The following is a 23,571-nucleotide window of genomic DNA, read 5'->3' as shown; positions in this document are numbered from 1 at the left end:
AAATTACAATAATTCACACACACACACACACACACACACACACACAAACACATACACACACACACGACCAAAATGGTCAGCACTGGTGAAGGCAGTCCTGAGGCCACTTGGAACAAATCAGTACTGTTGAACAGGGTACAAACAAAAAAAACATACTCGTCCAGGTGTATGTTCCAAGCTTAACGTTGTATGGTCAAAGAGCCAATTTTGTCAAATTGCCTGAAAGTAAGTTGATAAACAGGACAATTTGGCCAAAAGAATGACTTGGCCCTGCGCAGTGGCTCACGCCTGTAATCCCAGCACTTGGGGAGGCTGTGGCGGGCAGATCACAAGGTCAAGAGATCCAGACCATCCTGGCCAACATGGTGAAACCCCAACTCTATAAAAACACAAAAATTAGCTGGGCATGGTGGCCAGTGCCTGTAGTCCCAGCTACTTGGAAGGCTGAGGCAAGAGAATCACTCGAACCCGGGAGGCGGAGGTTGCAGTGGGCCCAGATCGCAGCACTGCACTCCAGCCTGGGCAAACAAGGGCAAGACTCCATCTCAGAAAAAAAAAAAAAAAAAAAAAAAAAAAGAATGATTTGGTTGGGCACAATGGCTCACACCCCTAATCCCAGCACTTTGGGAGACCAAGGTGGGAGGATCACTTGAGGCCAGGAGTTCGAGACCAGCCTGGCCAACATGGTGAAACAGAGTCTCTACAAAAAATGCAAAAATTAGGCGGATGTAGTGGTTGTAGTCCCAGCTACTTGGGAGGCTGAGGTAGTTGGATCACCTGAGCCCGGGAGGTCGAGGCTGCAGTGAGCTGAGGTGGCGCCACAGCACTCTAGCCTGGGTGACAGTGCAAGACCCTGTCTAAAAAAAGTTTTGATTCAAAATGAGTATGTATGTATGCATGCATGTAGGTATTTATTTATTTCGAGGCAGAGTCTTGCTGTGTCGCCCAGGCTGGAGTGCAGTGGCATGATCTTGGCTCACTGCAACCTCCGCCTCTCGGGTTCAAGTGATTCTTCTGCCTCAGCCTCCCCAGTAGCTGGGATTACAGGAGCCGGCTACCACGCCCAGCTAATTTTTGTATTTTTGTAGAGATGGGGTTTCACCATGTTGCCCAGGTTGCTCTCAAACTCCTGACCTCAAGTTATCCGCCTGCCTCGGCCTCCCAAAGTGCTGGGATTACAGTCGTGAGGCCCCGGCGCCCAGCCAAAATGATTATCTTTTACTTTTTAATTGATATACCAGTTGGCACTGTTAAACGTTTTCACACAAAACATATATTCATATTTTGCTAATTTTACAAAAAGATAAGGAATATTTTCAGGCCCTGACATCACAGATTGCTGGTGGCAGTGGGAGGTGGGTGGCGCAGGCGGAACCACCTCCCCACTCCCTGCAGATCAGGACCTTCCCCAGGAAAGCTCCAGGCCTAGGAACCTGAGCCGCGAGAATCTCGCAATTTCCACAGGACGCCTTGTTCCTTTTGGTCAAGTGTCTGGATGAGCCCATCCCCTAGGGCAGCAACAAAAGGTAAAGGGCCTCTGTGAGGTTTTCAGATTCCAAAAAGCAACCGCCGTAGTGGAGCGTGATGGTCAAAGCAGCCACCTTAATTAAGCTTTCTCCTTTCTTTCCCACTAGAGGGCTGGGAAAAGTCTTCTTCCTTGCGTCGCATTTCATTTAGCAAATATTTACCACTTTGCATTGTGTGCAAACTTTACCACGTTTTCTGGGAAGAGAAGTCGTGGGCAACTCTCTGTTAATAAACATTAATACTTTTGGCCAAATTTTGAATTTTTTATGGCACTTGTTTTATTTCATTTTTGAAAAACAGCACTTTATTCAACTCTAGCATAGTCAATGGCTGTGCATTTAATAATATTGAAATAAAGTCGCACCCAAAATGTTAGCAAAAAAATGGAAACCATATATGGTAGTGACCTCTACAAATGTTTTAAGCTTGAAAAATTCTGCACGAATGCAGAGACCCAGGTTAGTCTGCCAAAGTTACTCAGAGATAAAAATTTCTCCAACACTCTAGTCATAATCATGGGTGAGAAATGAATAAATGTGCCTTATGGCACCTCGAAACTTTCTGAGATTTTTATATAAACTAGCCTATAATTTCCTCCTCACGATTAGCATATGGGGTAGCTATTTTTCTTTAATAGAGATTCCTCAAATGTAGCTAGGGTTAAGAGAAACGCAGGCGCTGCCTCTCAGGAAGCTGGAGACGCAAGAGAAAAATTAAGAGTTAAGGGCCGCCGGGTTCGGTGGCTCACGCCTGCAATCGCAGCAATTTGGGAAGCTGAGGCGAGCGGATCACGAGATCAGGAGATCGAGACCAGCCTGATCAACATGGTGAAACCCCTTCTCTACTAAAAATACAAAAATTAGCCGGGCGTGGAGGAGCGCGCCTGTTATCCCATTTACTTGGGAGGCTAAGGCAAGAGAATCGCTTGAACCCGGGAGGCGGAGGTTGCAGTGAGCCGAGATCGCGCCACTGCACTCCAGCCGGGGCCACAAAGTGAGACTCCGTCTCAAAAAAAAATAATAAAAGAGTTAAGGGCCAAGTCAATCCAACAGCGGCCGGCAACTGGAGGCCGAGCATGGCTGGCGATCTCGGGCTCCAGAGCACAACACAAAACAGCTCACCTCCACCCCTCCCTCGCGGAAGCCGGCGCGCGCCCGTGACGTCACGGCGCCGGGGTGGAGCCCGCGCCTGGGGCCGGGCCTCTCTAAACTCCCGCGGAGCTGGGTTGGGGGCTGGGTTGGGGGCGGCGGTCCGGCGCTGCGCCCTGGGATTCTGGGGCATCGGGATTTATAGCGCGCCCTCTGGGGTGGCGTCTGTAGCAGAGAGGCGTGTGGGATCGGGATGTCTGGGCTGCCGACGGACCCGGAGCAGAGAGCGCAGGAGCCGCGGCACGCTGGCTTCGTGCTGGGGCTGGACGTGGGCAGTTCTGTGATCCGCTGCCACGTCTATGACCGGGCGGCGCGTGTCTGCGGCTCCAGCGCGCAGAAGGTGACTTGGAGGCGGCCGTGGGGCGCGGGTGTGACTGGGTTTTGCTGAGTCCAGGGGTCCGGCCTCGGGAGGCGAGCGGGCGGGGCCCACCTACCGCCCTGGACGCGGCTACCTGCAGCACCCTGGGGCCAGAGGCGCGCCCAGACCGGCTGAGTCTTCTCGTTCCCTCCCTGGGCTAGGCTGAACCCCGCGCGCCCTTCCTGTCCAGACTGAGGGCACCAGGGGCCCGGTGTATGACCTGGGCCGCTCGCTCACCTCCTGCCACCTGGAGAACCACCTGTCCAACCTTACCTGGATGGGACTGAGGGGACTTGCCGAACGGGACTGGGCAGGCTGTGCGCGTCCAGCCAGAGGGTGGTTTGTGAGTTGCTCGGTTCTTCCTGCACTTCCCTGATAGATCTCCCATCACATCTTTATTTACATTTTAATTTTTGACAACTTTTTTTTCCTTTTTTATTTATTATAGCCTTTGGACTTGTGCCTCAATAACTTTTCATATCTTTATAGAATTTAAGTTTATTCTCTATTCTTCACTTGTCATCATTATTAACTACTACTCCACAAAATGCTGGTTCCTTACGTGAGCAACTGATTGCCATGGATATTAGAGGTATTGGGCAAGTTTTGAAGGCAGTGTGGTCATCACTTTTCTATTTTCGATCTTTGAGAATTCATAAAATTCTTTATTTCCCCTCGTTTGAGAGACCTGCCAAGTCGTTGGTTGGATGTTAGTAGACCCTTGAACTGTTCAGCAACCAACACATTGATATCCTTCTGTTCTCATATTAATGAAGTGTTGATTTCTACACAATTGTCAATGCACCAAAAATAATGTTTATTTGTTATGGTGTTCTTATTGTTGTTCCTTTTTTTCTTTTGAGACAGGGTCTCACTTTGTCACCCAGGCTGGAGTGCAGTGGTGTGATCTCGGCTCACTGCAGCTTCAATCTCCTGGGCTCAAGTGATCCTTCCACCTCAGCCCCCCAAGTAGCTGTGACTACAGGCAAGGGGCCACCATGCCTGGCTAAATTTGTTTGTATTTTTTATAGTGATGGGATTTTGCCATTTTGTCCAGGCTGGTCTGGAATTCCTGGGCTCAAGTAATTCACCCGCCTTGGCCTCCCAAAGTGCCAAGATTACAGGCATGAGCCACTGCGGCCAGCCTGTTATGGTGTTCTTATTTTCTCTTCCCAGTACCAACATCTTTTTATGTTAGGAATTTGAGGGAGGGCAGGAGCCATCAGTTACCTAACCATTCCCAGCAGCACTGTATTCCCCCTTTTTCTCAGTGTCCCATTCTTCTTCCGATCACCTTAGAGGTGTTTTTCTTTGTAGCACTTGCCCAGGAGTGGGTCCAGCTAGAATGCCAGTGAGTAGTGACTGCTTTGAGCATTTGTTTTGAGGAAACATCAGACTTCCTTCCATTCAGGTTTTTTTTTTTTTTTGAGATGGAGTCTTGCTCTGTCACCCAGGCTAGAGTGCAGCGGTATGATCTCGGCTCACTGCAACCTCCACCTCCTGGGTTCAAGCAATTCTCTTGCCTCAGCCTCCTGAGTAGCTGGGATTACAGGCACCCGCCATCATGCCTTGCTAATTTTTGTATTTTCGTAGAGACAGGGTTTTGCTATGTTGGCCAGGCTGGCCTTGAACTCTTGACCTCAGGTGATCCACCCGACTTGGCCTCCCAAAGCGCTGGAATTACAGGCATGAGCCACCACGCCCGGCCTCCATTTAGGTTTCAGGACCAAGACAGTGGAACTGGGACTGTAGCAGCTCCCTGGTCCCTTCTCTGGCTAGCTGTGTGGGAACGCTGCCCACCCACCCACACACTATCCCTATCCCAGCCTGAAAGGACAAATGAAAGGCAGATACCACCGTTCAGTGACTGGGTACTCCTTATCTTTCTAAGAGTATTTATCACAAACACAATGATACTTTTTAAAGTCTCCCTTATAAGTCTAGACACAAAGTACTTTTAAGCACTGGTTGTTTTGTTTGTTTGTTTTATTTTTCTTTTAAGGAATTGAAATTTTTGGAACCGAAGGGAGAAATAAATTACTAGAAAATGCAAAGTTTCACAGTTGATATATAATTTGGGGCAGATCATTAGTTTTTTTAGGAATGAAGAATCCCAAAGATGGATCAAGATTGCTGTGAGTGGCAGGAGGCCAGGATGGTTTGCACAGACTCTAAACTGTGGAAAATGTGTCTGGATAAAAGAAAGATACGAGTAAATAAAAATACAAAAAAAAAAAAAAAAAGCCTGCTTTTCCCGGGTAAAGCACAGTCGTAGATTAAGAAATGTGCAGCAATGCCTCTCTGTGTGGTAGGAGTTCACAGCAGTACTGCTCAAAGTGTAGTTACAGGGCTGCTGGGATTGAGATAATAAAAGAAAACTGAGTATTTAGGAACTTGTGTAGCAACTTAGCAGAGTAATTTTATGTCTGTTGATTCCAGTAATGAAAGATTTGGGATTGTATTTTGTGTGCCTTTTTTTTTTTTTCTGGAAACTTTATAAAAATTATTGTTATTTTTAGAGACAGATTCTAATTCTGTCCCCCAGGTGGCCTGATCATAGTTCACTGCAACCTTGAACTCCTGGGCTCAAGCAATCCTCCTGCCTCAGCCTCCTAAAGTGCTGGGATTACAGGCACGAGTTACTGCACCTGGACTAGAAACTTAATTGTATCTTAAAAATTGTTGGTCCACAATGAATACAATTTTTTTTGTTGTTTGTTTGAGATGGAGTCTCACTGTGTTGCCCAGGCTGGAGTACAGTGACACGATCTTGGTTCACTGCAAGCTCCACCCTCCAGGTTCACGCTATTCTCCTGCCTCAGCCGCCCGAGTAGCTGGGACTACAGGTGCCCACAACCACGCCTGGCTAATTTTTTTGTATTTTTAGTAGAGACGGGGTTTCACTCTGTTAGCCAGGATGGTCTCGATCTCCTGACCTCGTGATCCACCTTTCTCGGCCTCCCAAAGTGCTGGGATTACAGGCGTGAGCCACTGTGCCCAGCCAATGAATAGAAATTTTTTTAAAAAAACAAGCAGCAACTGGTCCTTTACTGCAGATAATTTTAGATTTTTAGGAACAAGGATCTTGTTGGTCTACATTGCTGCTTAGTACCTGGTGTATTACCTCATCGTTACAGAATAAATAATTGAATTGCAGTTAAAATGTTAGGAATTCATGGGACTCTATGACTTAGACACAGAACTTGATTGTGTTTATTCTGTCAAGTGGAAATTACACCTCTTGTAATATTCCAATGGAAAGAATGTATAATAGAAACCTAAAACCTCTTAGTATATGATTTGATTGATACTGGGAAAGAAATTTTTAAAAAAGAAAAAAAAAGAGATTCCCCTTTGTAGATAAGAACAAAATAGGCTGTGAGAAGACATCAGTCTTATTTCTTATGGCCTTTATTTTTTAAATGTTTAACAGTAGAGGTACATTTTTAGCTTTTTTCTGTAATTTGTATTTTTAAAAAATCTTTCTTAGGGACTCTTAAATATATAACTGCTAGAAGAATATTTTGTGTTGGAAACTCTACATATGAATATTTGATATTTTGGTTTTAAAAATGGAGAATATTTATCATGTTCCCCAGTGGAACATCATGCCATTATGAGAAACTATAAAAAAATGATAATGTCTCGGTTGGAAGAACAGGACAGAAAGGTCACTCCAAACAGTAATACTGTGTACTCTCCGTACATGCTTGAAAAATGGACGAAGTGGTTGTCGTCTTTTGTTTTTACTCAAAAAATTTTTCTTTTTAACTTTTATTATATTCTTGATCTAATTTTGGTTTGGCTCTCCTGTAAAATAATAGATTTCACTACTGCAACTTGTTTGGGGATGGTATGTGACATCCTGATTGGTAAAGTTGGGGGAAGTGACCCTGGGTCAAATCTGAAGGTTTATAGCCTTGAAGCAATGATATCCACATTGAGTTTTCTGGGGTAAGAAAGAGTTTCTTGTAGTTAAACTGTTACAGTCTACAGTCATAAAAGCGTTACATAGAAAGGGCGGAAGTATGAATTGACAGGAGAATAGATTGTGTTAAATCTGTTCTTGATGAGCTCAATGGGGAATAAGAGATTCTTTTTCTACATCACCTTGTGTAACACTTTACACTCCCCATATTGTCACTGTTTCCTCAGAGTTCCTTTTTTCTTTATTTTGGACTTTTCATACTACATGTTAGAAATTTTCCTTAACTAGTGATCTTGATTGGTTATCTGCATTTTTTTTGGTACCATGCCTTGCCCTAGCACTTAGGTATATCTGTCATTTGCAAGTACAGAACTCTAGTTCAACCCCTCCAGAAGTAAATCTCTTACTTTCTGCCAGATTAGGGAGGGGCAGTGATCTTGCTGGAGGAAAGGAATTGGGGCTCCTTATAAAGACTTTGAACCAGTCCTATGTGCAACCCCATCTGGCATCCCAGCTTTCAGAGGAACCTCTACTTTCCAGAGTTCCACCCTAGAATCTCTGCTCTCTGCTTACGGGCATCACTCTCATAGTTCACTCATATGTTCATTCATACATTCACTTTATGGAATATCTAAGAAACCCTAGGCACTTGTAGATGCTGGGGATAAAATGAACTAAGGAGATACATTCCCTGCCCTCTGGGAGCTCACATTCTCAGGAAAAGGGTAGAGGTGACCCGACTCGGGTCTTATAGGCCATTATAATGAATAATGGTTTTACTCTGAGTGAAATGGGAGCCAGGGTGAGTAGAGATGCAGTGTAATCTGAGCAGGCAGTGATGTATTGGCATTTTCTCCTCTGTCCTAAGCCATGTACCACCTGCCCACTCACTGTTCATATTAAAAACATTTGTTGCCAGGCGCGGTGGCTCATGCCTGTAATCCCAGCACTTTAGGAGGCTGAGGCGGGCGGATCACGAGGTCAGGAGATTGAGATCATCCTGGCTAACATGGTGAAACCCCGTCTCTACTAAAAAATATAAAAAAATTAGCCGGGCGTGGTGGCAGGCCCCTGTAGTCCCAGCTACTCGGGAGGCTGAGGCAGGAGAATGGTGTGAACCTGGGAGGTGGAGCTTGCAGTGAGCTGAGATCGTGCCACTGCACTTCAGCCTGGGCAACAGAGCGAGCCTCTGTCTCAAAAAAAAAAAAAAAAAAAATGTTAAAATCTAGTCTAATCCTATTTGCTCTTCTCTTTGTCCTCATGCATTTAAACCTTGTTGATGTTTTCCTTTTAATAGACTGGGAGGAATTGGAGATGCATGCATATGTTTAAGCCATCATTTTAACTTGAAGCCATAGATTTTTATGAAATTTGTTTGTTTGTTTATTTATTTATTGAGAGTCTCCCTCTGTCTCCCAGGCTAGAGTGCAGTGGTGTGGCCACAGTTCACTGTATCCTCTACCTCCTGGGCTCAAGTGATCCTCCCACTTCAGACTCCTGAGTAGCTGGAACTACAGGTGTGGGCCACTGCACTCGTTTTGTATTTTTGTAGAGATGGGGTTTTGGCACGTTGCTCAGGCTGATCTTGAATTCCTGGGCTCAAGTGATTTTCCTGCCTCAGCCTCCCAAAGTACTGGATTACAGGCCACTGCATCCAGCCTACAAAATTTATTTTATTTTTTACATTAAAGTAAAATAGACTTTTGGTGTATACTTATGTGAACTTTATCACATGTGTAGAAGTAATCCCCAAGCTCCCTTGTGTTACCTTATTTTAGTCACATCTCCCCACCCACCTAACCTCTGGTAACCACTGATCTGTTTTCCACACAGTCTTGTCTTTTTAAGAATGTCATATAAATGGAATCATACAGTAAGTAGCCTTTTGAGACTGGATTTTTTTCAGCATAATGCCTTTGAGACTTGTCCATGTTGTTATGTATCTCACTTGTTTATTCTTTTTTATTTCTGAGTAGTATCTATTATATGGATGTACTACATTCATTCACCTGTTGAAGTACATTTAGGTGGTTTCTGGTTTCTGGTGATGATGAATAGAGCTGCTATAAACATTAGTGTACAGATTTTAAAGGGAGCATTAAAAAACTTTGAACCAGTCCTATGTACAACCTTACAGGGTAAATTTCTCTAGGGTAAATACATAGGTTATATGGTAAGTGAACGTTTAACTTAACAAGAAATTCAGAGTGTTCAGAGTGACCATACCATTTTGCATTCTCACCAACAATGTATCAGAGTTCCAGTTGTTCCACATCCTCATCAATACTTGGTATCATTAGTTTTTAAAACTTTACTTATTTGATTTGACTTGCATTTCTCTAATGGCTAATGATGCTGAATATCTGTCTTCATGTACATATTTGTAATCCATATGTTTTCTTTGATGGAGTGCTTGAAGTCTTGTGCCCATTTTTAAATTGAGTTCTTTGTTTTCTTACTGTTGAATTTTGAAATTTTTTTTATATATTCTGGATATTAGTCCTGTGTTGGATATGTGATTTGCACATGTTTTCTACCAGTCTGTGCTTTTGTCTTTTTATTTTCTTAACAGTATCTTTTGCAGAACAAGTGTTTTTAACTTTGATGAGGTCCAATTTATCAATTTTTTGTTATATGAATTATACTTTTGGTGTTCTAAGAACTCTTTGCCTAACACCAAGTCACAAGGATTTTCTCTTGCGTTTTCTTCTAAACATTTTATAGTTTTACATTTTACATTTAGATCTTGATCCCTTTTGAGTTAATTTTTGTAAGTTGTAAAGTTTGGGTTGAGGTTGAATTTTTTTTTTTTTTCTTGAGATGGAGCCTTGCTGTGTCGCCCAGGCTGGAGTGCAGTTGTTGGATCTTGGCTCATTGCAACCTGCGCCTCCCGGGGTCAAGCAGTTCTCCTGCCTCAGCCTCACGAGTAGCTGGGACTACAGATGCTGTTGCCACGCCGGCTTTTTTTTTTTTTTTTTTTTTTTTTAGTAGAGATGGGGTTTTACTGTGTTGCCCAAGCTGGTTGCGAACTCCTGAGCTTAGGCAGTCTGCCCGCCTTGGCCTCTCAAAGTGCTGGGATTACAGGCGTGAGCCACCATGCCTAGCCTGATTTTTTTTTTTTGCATATGGATGTCCACTTGTTACAACACCATTTGTTGAAAAAACTATCTTTTCTCCACGGAATTGCCTCTGTACTTTTGTTGAAAATCAACTAGTCATATTTGTGAGTCTATTTCTGGACTCTCTATTCTGTTCCATTGATCTGTGTGTCAGTTTTTATGCCAATAGCATACTATTTTGATTACTGTAGCTTTATAGTCAGTCTTGAAATTGGGTAGTGTGCCTCTAACTTTATTCTTTTTTTTCCTCTCTGACTTTATTCTTTTTCAACATTGTTTTGGCCATTTTAGTGTTTTTGCCTAATATAAATTTTAGAATCTACAAAAAATCCTGTTGGGATTTTGTTATAGAAATATGGGATGGCGGTTCTTTTAGCATACTGTAAATGTTGAGCCACTTATTTCTGGCTTTCATGGTACTGATGAGAAATCCACAGTCATTTAAATTTTTGTTCTGTATATGTGAAGTTTCTGGTTTCAAACTTTTTTCTTTGCTTTTAGTTTTCCGCATTTTGATTATGATATCTGGGTGTGTAATGCTTTGGGTTCATTTAGTAAAGGTTTTCTGAGCCTCTTGAATATATAGATTTCACTGAACTTGGGCAGCTTTTAGCATTGTTACTTCCCTCAAGTAACTTTTTTTTTCTGCCCTGAACTCTTTCTTTTCATCTTTGGAGACCCCTGATTAAACAAATATTAGACCTTTGGTATGTCCCTGGGGCTTTGTTCTTTTTTTTTTCCTCCAATCTTTTTTCTTTCTGTTGTGCAGATAATTTCTATTGATCTGTCTTCAAGTTTATTCATTTTCTTCTATCTCCCTTCTGCTATTGAGCCCATCCAGTAAGTTTTAAATTTTGATCAGTACATTTTTCAATTCTAAAATTTCCTTTTTTACGTCTTTCATGAATTTCTTTTTTCTTTCTTTCTTTTTTTTTTTTTTGAGACGGAGTCTCGCTCTTTCGCCCAGGCTGGAGTGCAGTGGCTGGATCTCAGCTCACAGCAAGCACCGCCTCCCGGGTTTACGCCATTCTCCTGCCTCAGCCTCCCGAGTAGCTGGGACTACAGGCGCCCGCCACCTCGCCCGGCTAGTTTTTTGTATTTTTTAGTAGAGACGGGGTTTCACCGTGTTAGCCAGGATGGTCTCGATCTCCTGACCTCGTGATCCGCCCGTCTCGGCCTCCCAAAGTGCTGGGATTACAGGCTTGAGCCACCGTGCCCGGCCTTTTTTCTTTCTTTTTAAAATGGGATATATTTAAGGCATTCTTCATGATGTCTTGATATACTGACCTTGATATGCACATATGTAGTTAAATGATTACTGCAGTTACCTCTGCTGAGACTTTCTGTCTTCCCATTTGTTGCAAGTGTATTCACTCCTCTTGGAGTATTTTCCTAATAGCTGCTTTAGACTGTTTATCAGATATCTGTGTCATCTTGGCATTGGCATTTCTTGATTATCTTTTCCAATGTGAGTTAGATTTTTCAGGTTCTTCATATACCTTGTAGTTTTGGATTGTATCCTAGAAATTTTGAATATTATGTTAAAAGACCCTGGGGGTTTTATAAATCCTATGAGGAATTTTGTTGTTTTTCTTCTGGCAGGTATTTATTGCAGTTGGGTTCAGGCTACAAATTAAGTCTTCTGTGGACTGCAGTTTCAATGTCAGATTTGTTTTCAAAATCTTGGCAGTACTATTTGGATCTGCCCTGTGTGTGTGCAACCTAGTAGTTAGTCTGGGACCTGGGCAGTGGTCTGTCCTTTAGTTCTGTTCTTAATATCTTTAGTATAATGTTTAGGATTACATCCATACGAGTGCAGCTTTGGGGTGAGCCTAAGAGTTCATACACAACTTTCTGTGGTATCTTTTCCAAGCTCCTCCGTCTCTGAGACGGCCCTGGTACTTTTTGATTCTCTGAACCTCCCCTTATGGTTCCTGGCCAAAAAGCTGGGGCTTTTCTTACCCCATTCGGCTGGGTACGTCTGGGGTTAGGCTGTGGAAACACACAGAGAAAAAAGCCATAGGGTTGACCACACCCTCTTGGATCACCGCTCATCTGATTGGAGAGAAAGTTTCACCTTCCTCAGGATTTTAGGTACCTGTTGAGATGCACTGATACCACTATTAACTGCTGCTGCCACTGCTGCAGGATTGTGTAGGTACAAAAGTATGGAGACAAGGGAAAAGAGAAAAATGGGAGATCTCTTCCATTTCCTCTGAGTGTTAGGAGTTCGCGTTCTCATTCTTTGAGCCAAAACAGTAGAGATGCTTCTGGCACTTCCTCTGTGCCCTAGTTCCCAGTTCTGGTTTTCAGGATGTCTTGAGTCTAAGCCAGGGGATTTCAGAAGAAAAATGGGAAACTCACCACCAGTTCCATGGTACCTGAATTCTTATCTACTTCCTGCAGTCCACCTGCTGCAATATACTTTTTAAGAGTCCACAATAGCTGCTCCATGGATTCTGTCCAGGTGTTACATTTGTATTTAGTGGAAGAGACAGGGTGGAGTGTGCTTACTCTATCATGGTCTGAACTGGAATTCACTTTTTTTTAAATTTATTTTTAATTTTTAAAAGCCTTTTTTCTTATTTTAAAAACATACCTTGTAGAAAACTTAGAAAATAAAAGCAGAGATAAACAAAGCTAAAATCTTCTGTGAACTCATGGGTTACTGCTATTTTGATGTTGGCATGTAGTCCTTTGTTATTTTATATATGTGTTTTTTCAATTTTAATAAAAATTAATTAGATAATAAAATCATATTAATTATTTTAACCAGTAGTTTTGAGACCCAAATACCCATACTACTGACTTGATCTAATGCTGTTTTTACTAAATCTTCTTTTCCTCAATAGGTAGAAAATCTTTATCCTCAAATTGGCTGGGTAGAAATTGATCCTGATGTTCTTTGGATTCAATTTGTTGCCGTAATAAAAGAAGCAGTCAAAGGTAATTAATTGGATTTATAAAAATAACAATAATCTTTATTTTTTTTTTTGTAATAAGAGTTTTCCTCAGGCTTCTGTAGTTGTGGTGTTCCTAATTTTTATGTGTGTGTGTGTGTGTGTGTGTGTATATATATATATATGTAGTATTTTATGCGGATTACAATTTCCCAGTATTTTTCAAGGGAACTTTGTAATTCACAGTGAACTCCTTTGTCAGGGAAAGGTAACATCTGCTGTGTCCTCTGGTTTGTCTCTTTTCAGCTGTAATGTAAATGCTCACCATTTCCTCATTCCAGGTTATAGCTAGTGCTGTTTTGATTTCCTGTTAGGCACAAAATACCAGAGGATTATAAACAAAAGTTACAGTGTATAGTTTCTACTCTCATGAGTTTACAACTGAGTTATTTTTATTGTAAAATAAATTTTTGGTTTTTTCTGATCACTTGACATAAAGTGCTCTCCTGGCCAAAGCTATCGTCTAAGTCTTAGTTCTTTAAGAATGTTAGAAACATTCTTAGACATTGAAAACATCTCAAAACATTGAAATGGCAACCTTGCTTGAGAACATGGCAAAGATTACTTGCAAATGTAAATTCTAAAAGATCTTTTACTTCATTTTTCTGGCTGAATTGCTTCTTCTCATCTTTTTGGTTTGAAATATTTCAAAGTCTATACAAAAGTTGCAAGAATAGTACAGTAAACTCTTGTATATCTTTCTTGTAGATTCAAACATATTTTGTAATGTTTACCATTTTCTGCAAACTTTTTTCTTTCTGAACCATAGGAAAGGAGTATTTTCTCCTATAACCACAACGCAATTACCACACTCAGGAAGTATAACATTAACACAGTACTGTTTTCTAATCCTCTGTCTTCAATATTCTCTCTTGCCTTAGTGAATACAAAAAACGAAAAAACTTATTTTTCAATCTAGAACCCAGCCAAAGAGGAGGCACTGCATTTAGCTGTCAGTCGGCTTAGGCTCCTTTCATCTAGAGCACATTCTTATGAGTTTTCAAAAGTACAAGCCAGTTGAGTAGAGTGTCCCTCATTTTGAGGTTGTCTGATTGCTTCCTCCCAGTTAGATTCAGGTTGAATAACTTTAGAATACTATATGAGGGTTGATGTGTTTTCCTCAGTGCTCAACTTGAAGTTGTCCCAGATTTTCCCAGTGGGATAAATAGATTTTTAAAGAATATCACAACAAATACTCGAGTTGCTATATTTTAAGAAATTTGGACCAAAAAGTCAATATTTTTATTTGCATCCTGGCATCAGTTTGTGTTGAAAATAAGGGCTCAGCTTCAATAATTATACTACTTTCCTTGAGAGTTTTCCTTTACTGTCATTAACCAGCTTCTATTGTGATTGACCATTGCTTACATTAAGAGCCAATCTTATTATTACCAAGAAAAAATAAATCTGACATACTTTGCATAGTATTTGTTTTTTTCCCAACACGTAAAACAAAAAAAGCTACTTTGTTATTAAGAAACAACCTTTAAGGCCAGGCACAGTGGCTCACACCTGTAATCCCAGCACTTTGAGAGGCCAAGGTAGGTGGATCACCCAGGGTCAGGAGTTTGAGACCAGGCCGGCCAACATGGTGAAACCCCATCTCTACTAAAAATACAAAAAATTAGCCAGGCGTGGTGGTGCACGCCTGTAATCCCAGCTACTTGGGAGGCTGAGGCATGAGAATTGCTTGAACCCAGGAGGCAGAGGTTGCAGTGAGCCAAGATTGCGCCACTGCACTCCAGCCTGGGCAACAGAGTGACACTTTGTCTCAAAACAAAAAACAGTAAAACAAGAAACAACCTTTGTTTTCTTCAAGTAAAAAAAAAATTCTGCAGAATCATCTTAGTAATGCTTTATTTATTAATTCCAGTTGTTTTGTTAGAATGCTAAACCCAGGTATTTTTCTTAAAGATTACATTGGATTTTTTTTTTCCATATGGTAATATTGTAAAGAAAAATATCACTGGCTTTAAAACATGTGTTTTATCCATCTTTACTTTTAGCTGCAGGAATACAGATGAATCAAATTGTTGGTCTTGGCATTTCAACACAGAGAGGAACTTTTATTACGTGGAACAAGTAAGTACATTTTGTGATAAGCACCCTACTGCTGGGTTCATGCCACAGTGAATACACTGTTATGAAATCTCTGGGGAGTTTTAACTTTGTGAATTGAGAAATAGTTTTGTTTGGTTAAGAGGGATGAAATGGGCCTGCTTTCTGGCTTATATGCTTGCTGCATGTCATTTGAGCTTGACTTACATAAAAAAATAACCACAGAAAGATTTACTGTCATTAAAATTATCCATTTCTTTCTTTTGGGTAAGTTAGCTTTCAAACAAGCCTAGATCGAGATCTAAAACATTAACTTATACCTAAAGAGTCAGAGGAAGCTCACAAATTTCAGAAACACAATACTGTGCTTATGGTTTATATTTTCAGTCTACTCTAAATTTAATATTTGTCTATAGCATATGAGGCATATATACACTAAACACCGTTATAATATCATAATAGCTACTGTATAGTAAACATCTGTGACAATCCCAAGTTCCATTATCCTTACAACAAACTTACAGTTTAGGCATCATACCTGTTTTTACAGAGAAATAAGTTGTTCAATGTTGCTCAGTGAGCAAATAGAGCCAAGATTCTAAATTGTCTTTTTGACTCAGAAGCATGTGTTCTTTACACTATCCCCACATTGCCTTCAACATGTTTCTTTCTTTTTATTTTTTCCTAAGACAGGGTCTTATTCTGTCCCCCAGGCTGGAGTGTAGTGGCATGATTACAGCTCACTACAGCCTCAACTTCCCAGGCTCAGGTGATCCTCTTGCCTTAGCCTCCCGAGTAGCTGGGACTACAAGTGCACTTCACTATGCCTGGCTAATTTTTTTTGTTTTTTTGTAGAGACGGAGTTTCACCATATTGCCAAGCTGGTCTCCAATTCCTGGGGTCAAGCAATTCTCCCACCTCAGCTACCTCCCCCAGCTAGCATGTATTTCTCTGTTTCTTGGTTTAAACACACACCCACATTCCCTCCTCCTAAATACCCCCACCACGTACCCACACACACCACTGTAAAATGTGTCTTTGTTAAAGCATTAGGCTCCAAAGGACATCTTGAGTTTGGGCAGTGGGAAAGAAAAGTGAGCAGAGGGAGAAAAGATGAATCTGAAAAATATCAGGGTGAATTCACAAGGACTTGGCTTCTAATTCAGTATTAGGCAAGAAGAAGAAATTTGAATTTACCAATACTGCTGGCCTTGATGTTTGGGCTGTTTGATAGAAATCATAGAGAATATAAGGAGGAATGGGTTGGGTAGTAGAGTAGATAGAAGGAGAAATGATAAAATGTTTGGTTTTGGACATGTAAATGTGGAGATATCGCAGAGGTGACTAGAACATTGGTTTAATTTGGACTGAGGCATAGCACATCTCCATCAGATAGTTTCTTTTTATTTTCATTTTTGGGGGACGAGGTCTTCACTTTGCTACCCAGGCTGGAGTGCAGTGACATGATCATAGCTCACTGCAGCCTCGAACTCCTGGGCTCAAGGGATCCTCCCACATCAGCCTCCCAAGTAGCTAGGACTATAGGTGTGTACCACACTATGGCTGGCTAATTTTTAAAATTTTTATAGAGATGGAGTCTCACCATGTTGCCTAGGCTGCTCTTGAACTCTGAGCCTCAAGTGATCTGCCTGCCTTGGTGTCCCAAAGCGCTGGGATTACAGGTGTGACCCACCATGCTCGGCCCAGTACTTTTTTTTTCACGGCATGATGCATCTCAGATTGATGCCTACATCTACAGTTCTTCTGTGCCTACTCCACCCCCCGGCACTGTCCTTGGTTATGGCAAATCTTAAATAAATCTTAAATAGTAGTGTATTGTCAGATGAAGGGATGAATGAATTAAACTTACCTGTACACATAAGGTATCTAATCTTAGTGACACTGTTGACATTTTGAGCTAAACAATTCACTGTGGTAGGGACTGTCCTGTGGTGTTGCAGATGTTTAGCAGCATCCCTGGCCTCTACCCACTAGATGTCAGTAGCACCCCAGCCCACCTCACCACCATTTGTACCAACCACAAATGTCTCAAAACATTGCTAAATGTCCCCTGGGGACACCCCCAGTTTGGAACCATTGGTGTAGATGAAGTCTCAAAAAATAATGTGTTCTCTGGTAGAGATTATGTGAAGAAAAGAAAAGCAAGCTAAGGATTTGGACTGTGGGTTCCCCCCACTAAATTTAAAGTGAGTCAGGGAAGAAAAAGCCAGCAAAGCAGGACCGACGCTAATCTGGGAAGTGGATGGATGAAAGTGGAGGGAGGAGTGTTCTTAGGGAAAGAACTGATTGGATGTGTCACATTCACTTGGCCATTGGCCCCAGTGATTGCTTTCATCAGGACCTGGCTACCATATCACTCATGACAGGAAGGTCAGAATATTAGGAAGCAAAGTTTTTGTCTGATGCTAGGACTATACATCACCATTAGAAGGAATAGAAGAGTTAGATTTCAAGACAGTTCACTTTCCTTACTGGTGTTGTTGTTGTTGTAGAAGGATACGTCTTCTTCCTAAAACAATTCACTGTGAGTTTTTTTTATCTTGGCTGTCCTTTTTTCTTTTTTGAAATGTTTGTATTCTTTCATGAGTTTTGATAACATTCTTTGCTTGTGGAAACTGCAATAGTGGATATTTTTTGAAAAAAAACTGAAAGGCTTTGTGCTTCTTTTGCATTAAAATAATGGAGCCTATTCTGCTCATTGGGCCCCAGGGAGCCAATGTGGTGTATGATGCTGACAGATTCCACAAGAGCCCTAGCAAACAGCGGGGACACAACACAGATGGGCACAACGCAGCGCCAACCAGAAGCACTTCTTGTTCATTTGTGAGAGAAAAGGGGAGACAGACTAGACCCTGTGGAAAAACCTATTGTTCATTCCAATCCTGGCCAGCAGCTCCTCCTCCCAGCTTGTTGTTTTTTTCCTCCTGCATTTATGGTGCATTTCTGTCCTCATGGCCGTAGAAACATTATTTTCCTCACAGTTGCTGTCAGGAGGTCTAAAACTTTGAACTTTGTTTCTGTTTTTCTCCTTGTCTCTCCCCCATCCTCCCTTTAGGGACCAGGAAACTTATTAACTTTTTTCAGTCTTTGAACTTTCTTCGCGTTCTTCAGGTTAAGCTTTTTTTCCAATATATTCAAAAAGTGGTGTGTTTAGCCTTCTTTCTAAAATAACTCTAACTGATATCACTTCCATTTTGGTTCTTTTAAATTCCTTTTGTTCTAAAAAAAAAAATCGCGAGCTGTTTTGTTTCTTTAGTCACTGTGTCTCTTGAGGGAGATTTCTGCCAGCTAACTTCAGATCAGGGTGTGTGCCAATTAGCAACACAAACTGTGAGTCACGGGAACTGGGATTCACTCTTAACTGTTTGAGGGCTCACAAGGAGTAATGCACTGTGCTGGGGGCTGCACTGCATATACAGATGAATAAGAATACCAGCCCTAATTTACAATCTCATTATGTAGGTACACAAATTACTCTATATTCCCATTGCACAAAATAGATTTTTATTGTAGTATTTGATACTTACATTAATGAGTCATACCAACTACTTATGACATAAAATATATTAAGAGCCACAGAATGGTGTAAAGTGTTAGAAGGGTTTAAGACAATTAATTTACAGTATTGCCATTTACACTTTTCCTTCATTTTTCCTTGTATTGTTGATAGAGATAAACCCAAGTCAATGCTGAGTGAATATTAGAATATATGCTATTACTTGAAAATCAGTATTCTAGATTGTCTTGTTCCATGTTATAAATTAATGAGGCCACTTTCATCTTGTGATTTTCTCTCTCCCCCTCATTGTTCTTCAGTCACACTAGCTTTTCAGTTCCTCTAAGACATGCTTCATCTTGCTCTAGGACCTTTGAACATATAGCACATTTTGTTGGGAATGTTCATACTTCTGATTCCTTCTCATCCTTCAGAGCTAAGATCCATTGTCATTTCTCAAGCCTTCCCTGACCACCACGCAGGGGCCACGTGTTGAATACTCTCATGGCACCTCTATTTATCCTTTATAGGGCGTATTCTGGCTGTAAGTGAGCAACTGAGTAATTGATTATTTGTTTAAATTCCCTGCTAGAAAGTACAGTCATAAGAGCAAAAGTGCTATGTGTGTCTGTTCATAGCTGTGTACCCAACTCCTGGTACAAATTGCCTTATAAATATTTGCTGAAATCAGTGATTGAACATCAGATTTAAGTGTATAAGTATGCGTTATTGTAGAATGGGTCTGAAGAATTATATATCAATAGATTTTATCTTTATCAAACACAATCTGATCTTTGACAAAGGTGCTAAGACCAGCCAGTGGAAAAAGAATAGTTTTTTCAACAAATGGTGCTGGGAAAACTGAACATTCACATGCAAAAGAATTAAATTGGACCCTTACCTAATACTATTTACAAACATGAACCCCAAAATGCATCAAAGACCTAAATGTAAAAGCTTTAACTCTAAACTAAAAACTCTTAGAAGAAAACAGGAGAATATCATCATCATGACTTTGGATTTGGCAGTGATTCCTTAAATGACATCAAAAGCATAGTTAACGAAATAAAAAATAGATAAATTGGACTTTATATATCAAAGGACATTTATTTTTTCATCTGTTTATGATGATTAATTTTTCAGTTTTCTTAACTATTGGAACTCTCCAAAGTAGAAAAATTACCCTAAATTTAATTATAAATAATAAGTAAGCTACGTTAAAATTAATTTGATATAATGTGCAATTTGCATTTTAAAAATATGTCTGAAAAACTTTAGTCATTGATATCTAATGTGCAGTTAGACTTCAGAAAACCACCTGCAGCATGTAACATGGAAGATGTGCATCTTGGTAGGTTTGGTTTGTAATTTCATCCAAGATGGAGGACTAAAACAATAGGAAATCACTCCTCTGATTTGTACTCATGATAATGGTGACCATTTGGATTTCTAAAGGGAAGAGAAGTAACATGCTCATGATCTAGGTAAATGTTGCGATTTCTATTAATAAAGGTAAAAAACAGGACCCTATCAACAGTGAAAAGACAACTCATGGAATGGGAGAAAATATTTGCAAACTGTAACCTCCAAGCATGTAACATATTAATCCCTAATCCCTAGTAAGGGATTAATATCTAGAATATGTAAATAATTCCTACAATTCAACAACAAGAAAACAACTCAGTTAATAAATGGACAGAGGACTTCAGTAATATACAGATGGTCAGTAAGCACACACAGAGATGCTCAATGTCATTAGTAATTAGGGAATTGCAAATTAAAACCATAATGAGATACCACTTCACACCCACTAGAATGGTGATAATTTTTAAAAAAGAAAGATAAGTGCTGGTGAGGATTTGGAAAAATTGGAACCCTCGTACATTGTTGGTAGAAATGTAAAATTGTGCAATGACTGTGGAAAACAGTTTGCCAGTTCCTCAAAAAGAAACATAGAATTACTATATGACCCAGCAGTTCCACGCCTGGGTATATACCTAAAAAAAATTGAAAACAAAGACTCAAACAGATACTTCACACCAGTATTAAAGCAGCAGTAATCACAATAGCCAAAGGGTAGAAAGAACCCGTGTGTACCAACAGATGAAGTGATAAACAATATGTAGTATATAAATACAGTGAAATATTGTTCAGCCATAAAATGGAATAAAGTTCTGATACATGCTACAACATGGATCAATCTAGAAAACATTATACTAAGTGAAGTAAGCCAAATATAAAAGAACAAATATTGTATAATTCTACTTATATATGATCTACCTGGAATAGGCAAATGTAGAGAGACTGAAAATAGAATAGGGGCTATAAGGGATGGGGTGAGGAAGGAATGGGGAATGATTTCCTAATTGTTACAGAGCTTCTCTTTGGGGTGATGAGAGTTTTAGAAACAGTGGTGATGGTTGCACAATGTTGTGAATGTACTTACTGCCACTGAATTGTACATGTAAAATAAGGTAAAATGGTAAATCTCATATTATGTATATTTTGCCACAATTTTTTTTTTTTTTTTTTTTTTTTTTTTTGAGACGGAGTCTCGCTCTGCCGCCCAGGCTGGAGTGTAGTGGCCGGATCTCAGCTCACTGCAAGCTCCGCCTCCCGGGTTCACGCCATTCTCCTGCCTCAGCCTCCCGAGTAGCTGGGACTACAGGCGCCCGCCACCTCGCCCGGCTAGTTTTCTGTATTTTTTTTTAGTAGAGACGGGGTTTCACCGTGTCGGCCAGGGTGGTCTCGATCTCCTGACCTCGTGATCCACCCGTCTCGGCCTCCCAAAGTGCTGGGATTACAGGCTTGAGCCACCGCGCCCGGCCCACAATTTTTTTTTTTTAAGTTAAGTATTAGAGAGTGCAATGGCAAGCTGTTAAAGTAATAGACCATGGGATCTGGGAAAGTAACCAAAGTTAGAAGTGGTTGGTCGGAAGAAAAGGGAATGTTTGAGGGATTAAAGGTTGCAGTGAGTTGGAAGGCCAGGTGTTTAAGGAGTAAGATTGAGAAAACTGAAAACTTTTATTCCTATGTGCTGACTAATATTGGAACATTAGACTTTCAGTGGTAGAACATGTAAAGGTGAGGATATAACCTTGGGTGTGGAATGCTTAAGTAGAGTAGAGAACGAGTCTTAGTAATTGAACATGGTTCAAGTCACACAGGAGGAGGCCTGGAGTTGGGGTAGAAAGCAAGCTTGACTTGGATGTTGATTGGTAGATGCCAGTGGTTGATTTGCAGGAGCCTCAAAGGAAAAATGATTTTTTTTTTTTTTTTTTACTTCTGTATTTCTTAGCTCTGTACTTTTATTGTAGTATTGACCCAAGGTTTATTGAATTTCTATTTATTGGAGAGATTTTGGTAAGCATGTTAGGTTGCCAATGGCTAAGCCAATCCTAAAGTTAACTGGTGTAGAACTAGGCTCAGGCAATATTTCAGCTCTTCCACAGGTCAGAGGTTTTTATTGGATTATGTGTATCAGGATAAGTGCAATAAAGGGGAATAGTGTTGGCTTTTAAAAAATCTGCCTTTAAAGTGTGTAGAGCAGGTCTTCAAAGGCCTTTTCCTTAGTTAGTTTTGGTATTGGAAGTATATACATTTCATACTATATGTCACATAATTGTTGTGCAGTGTTGATTCAACTTATAAAATCCAGAAGAAATCATTCAGAAAGGCACATCTAACTAAATTATACTTTGCAATTATAGTATGGCCTCTAATTTTGTTTTCTCTTATGGTACATCTTTAACATAGTCTCTGATTTATGCTGGGTCTCAAAATACTGTTTTATTCTTTCTAGGAAAACAGGAAATCATTTTCACAACTTTATAAGTTGGCAAGACTTAAGAGCTGCTGAACTTGTAAAATCTTGGAATAATTCTCTTCTAATGAAGGTAATCTATTTCTTCTGTGATTTGGATATTATTTTGTTTTTCTGTAAATGTCCCTTAATTGTAGACTTAATTATATTATTTCCCACCTATTTTGTTTTAGGACATTAAGAAGACATATGCACACACTCCCCATTCCAGTGAAGTTTAATAATAGTCAATCAAAGGTGTATGTGGTAGACTTCGATACTTGTACCTCAGGAAGTTCTAAGGAGGTTTGTGGTGGACCAGAGTTTCACATGTTAGTGAGAATTTGTGTTTCTGTTCTTGAGAAATGGAAAAGATACAGACTAGATGAATGAAGAGCCCAAATTTCGTCTTTCATAAAAGCTCAGGATGGATATTGAGATATTATAGATAACTAGCAGACTATTACAAGCTCAACACTTTGGAAGGCTGAGGCAGGGGAATTGCTTGAGACCAGAAGTTCAAGACCAGCTTAGGAAATATGCTAAGACGTCATCTCTACAAATAATGCAAAATTAGCTGAACATGATGGTATGGACCTGTAGTCCCTGCTACTTGGTAGGCTGCAGTGAGAGGATTGTTTGAGCCCAGGAGTTCAAGGCTGCAGTGATTGCCACTGCACTCCAGGGCACTCTGTCTGGGTGACACAGTGAGATCCTATCTCAAAGCCAATAACACCAAATTATGCCTGATACATAGTAGGCATCAGTAAATGACAATGATGATGGTGACAGTGACAATAGCAACATCATGAAATCATCTGTTCTGTTATTTGTCTCAAATTTGCCCTCACTCCTGAATGTGAGATTACCGAATCAAAGGGTAAACACAGTTTTCCAGCTCTTTAAATGGTGTCAGACCTACAGTATTTTATGTCATAATCAATATTCCACATTAATTATTTTATTTTATTTTATTTTATTTTTATTTATTTATTTTTAGATGGAGTCTTGCTCTGTCGCCCAGGCTGGAGTGCAGTGGCGTGATCTCGGCTCACTGCAACCTCTGCCTCCTGGGTTCACGTGATTCTCCTGCCTCAGCCTCTCAAGTAGCTGGGACTACAGGCATGTGCCACCATGCCCAGCTAATTTTTTGT

At 40.6% G+C, this 23,571-nt stretch overlaps 1 protein-coding gene and 1 long non-coding RNA gene across 7 annotated transcripts in view; one reads left to right on the top strand and one right to left on the bottom strand.

The window, feature by feature from the left end:
- The first annotated feature begins 2,733 nt into the window (after nucleotides 1–2,733).
- Nucleotides 2,734–23,571, top strand: part of LOC105469993 (glycerol kinase 5) — a 74,555-nt gene continuing 53,717 nt past the window's right edge. Inside the window, exons 1-4 of one of the 5 annotated variants that reach the window (XM_071091037.1) lie at nucleotides 2,734–3,015; nucleotides 12,933–13,026; nucleotides 15,047–15,122; nucleotides 22,418–22,511. In XM_071091037.1, the coding sequence (XP_070947138.1) occupies nucleotides 2,869–3,015; nucleotides 12,933–13,026; nucleotides 15,047–15,122; nucleotides 22,418–22,511 (411 nt within the window). In that variant the 5' untranslated portion in view covers nucleotides 2,734–2,868. Of the gene's footprint in view, nucleotides 3,016–3,092; nucleotides 3,377–12,593; nucleotides 12,604–12,932; nucleotides 13,027–15,046; nucleotides 15,123–22,417; nucleotides 22,512–23,571 lie in introns of those variants that run through there. The other 4 variants (XM_011721673.2, XM_011721674.3, XM_011721677.3 and 1 more) reach the window with 4 other exon arrangements.
- Nucleotides 13,218–23,571, bottom strand: part of LOC112424656 (uncharacterized) — a 71,063-nt gene continuing 60,709 nt past the window's right edge. For both annotated transcript variants that reach the window (XR_011619768.1, XR_003015484.2), the window contains one exon: nucleotides 13,218–13,347. This is a non-coding gene — a long non-coding RNA (uncharacterized lncRNA). The remainder of the gene's footprint in view (nucleotides 13,348–23,571) is intronic.

This window comes from Macaca nemestrina, chromosome 2 (assembly GCF_043159975.1).
Source record: "Macaca nemestrina isolate mMacNem1 chromosome 2, mMacNem.hap1, whole genome shotgun sequence".
Lineage (NCBI taxonomy): Eukaryota > Metazoa > Chordata > Mammalia > Primates > Cercopithecidae > Macaca > Macaca nemestrina.
Note: the sequence above shows the minus strand (reverse complement) of the source record. Positions and strands in the feature narration are given on the sequence as shown.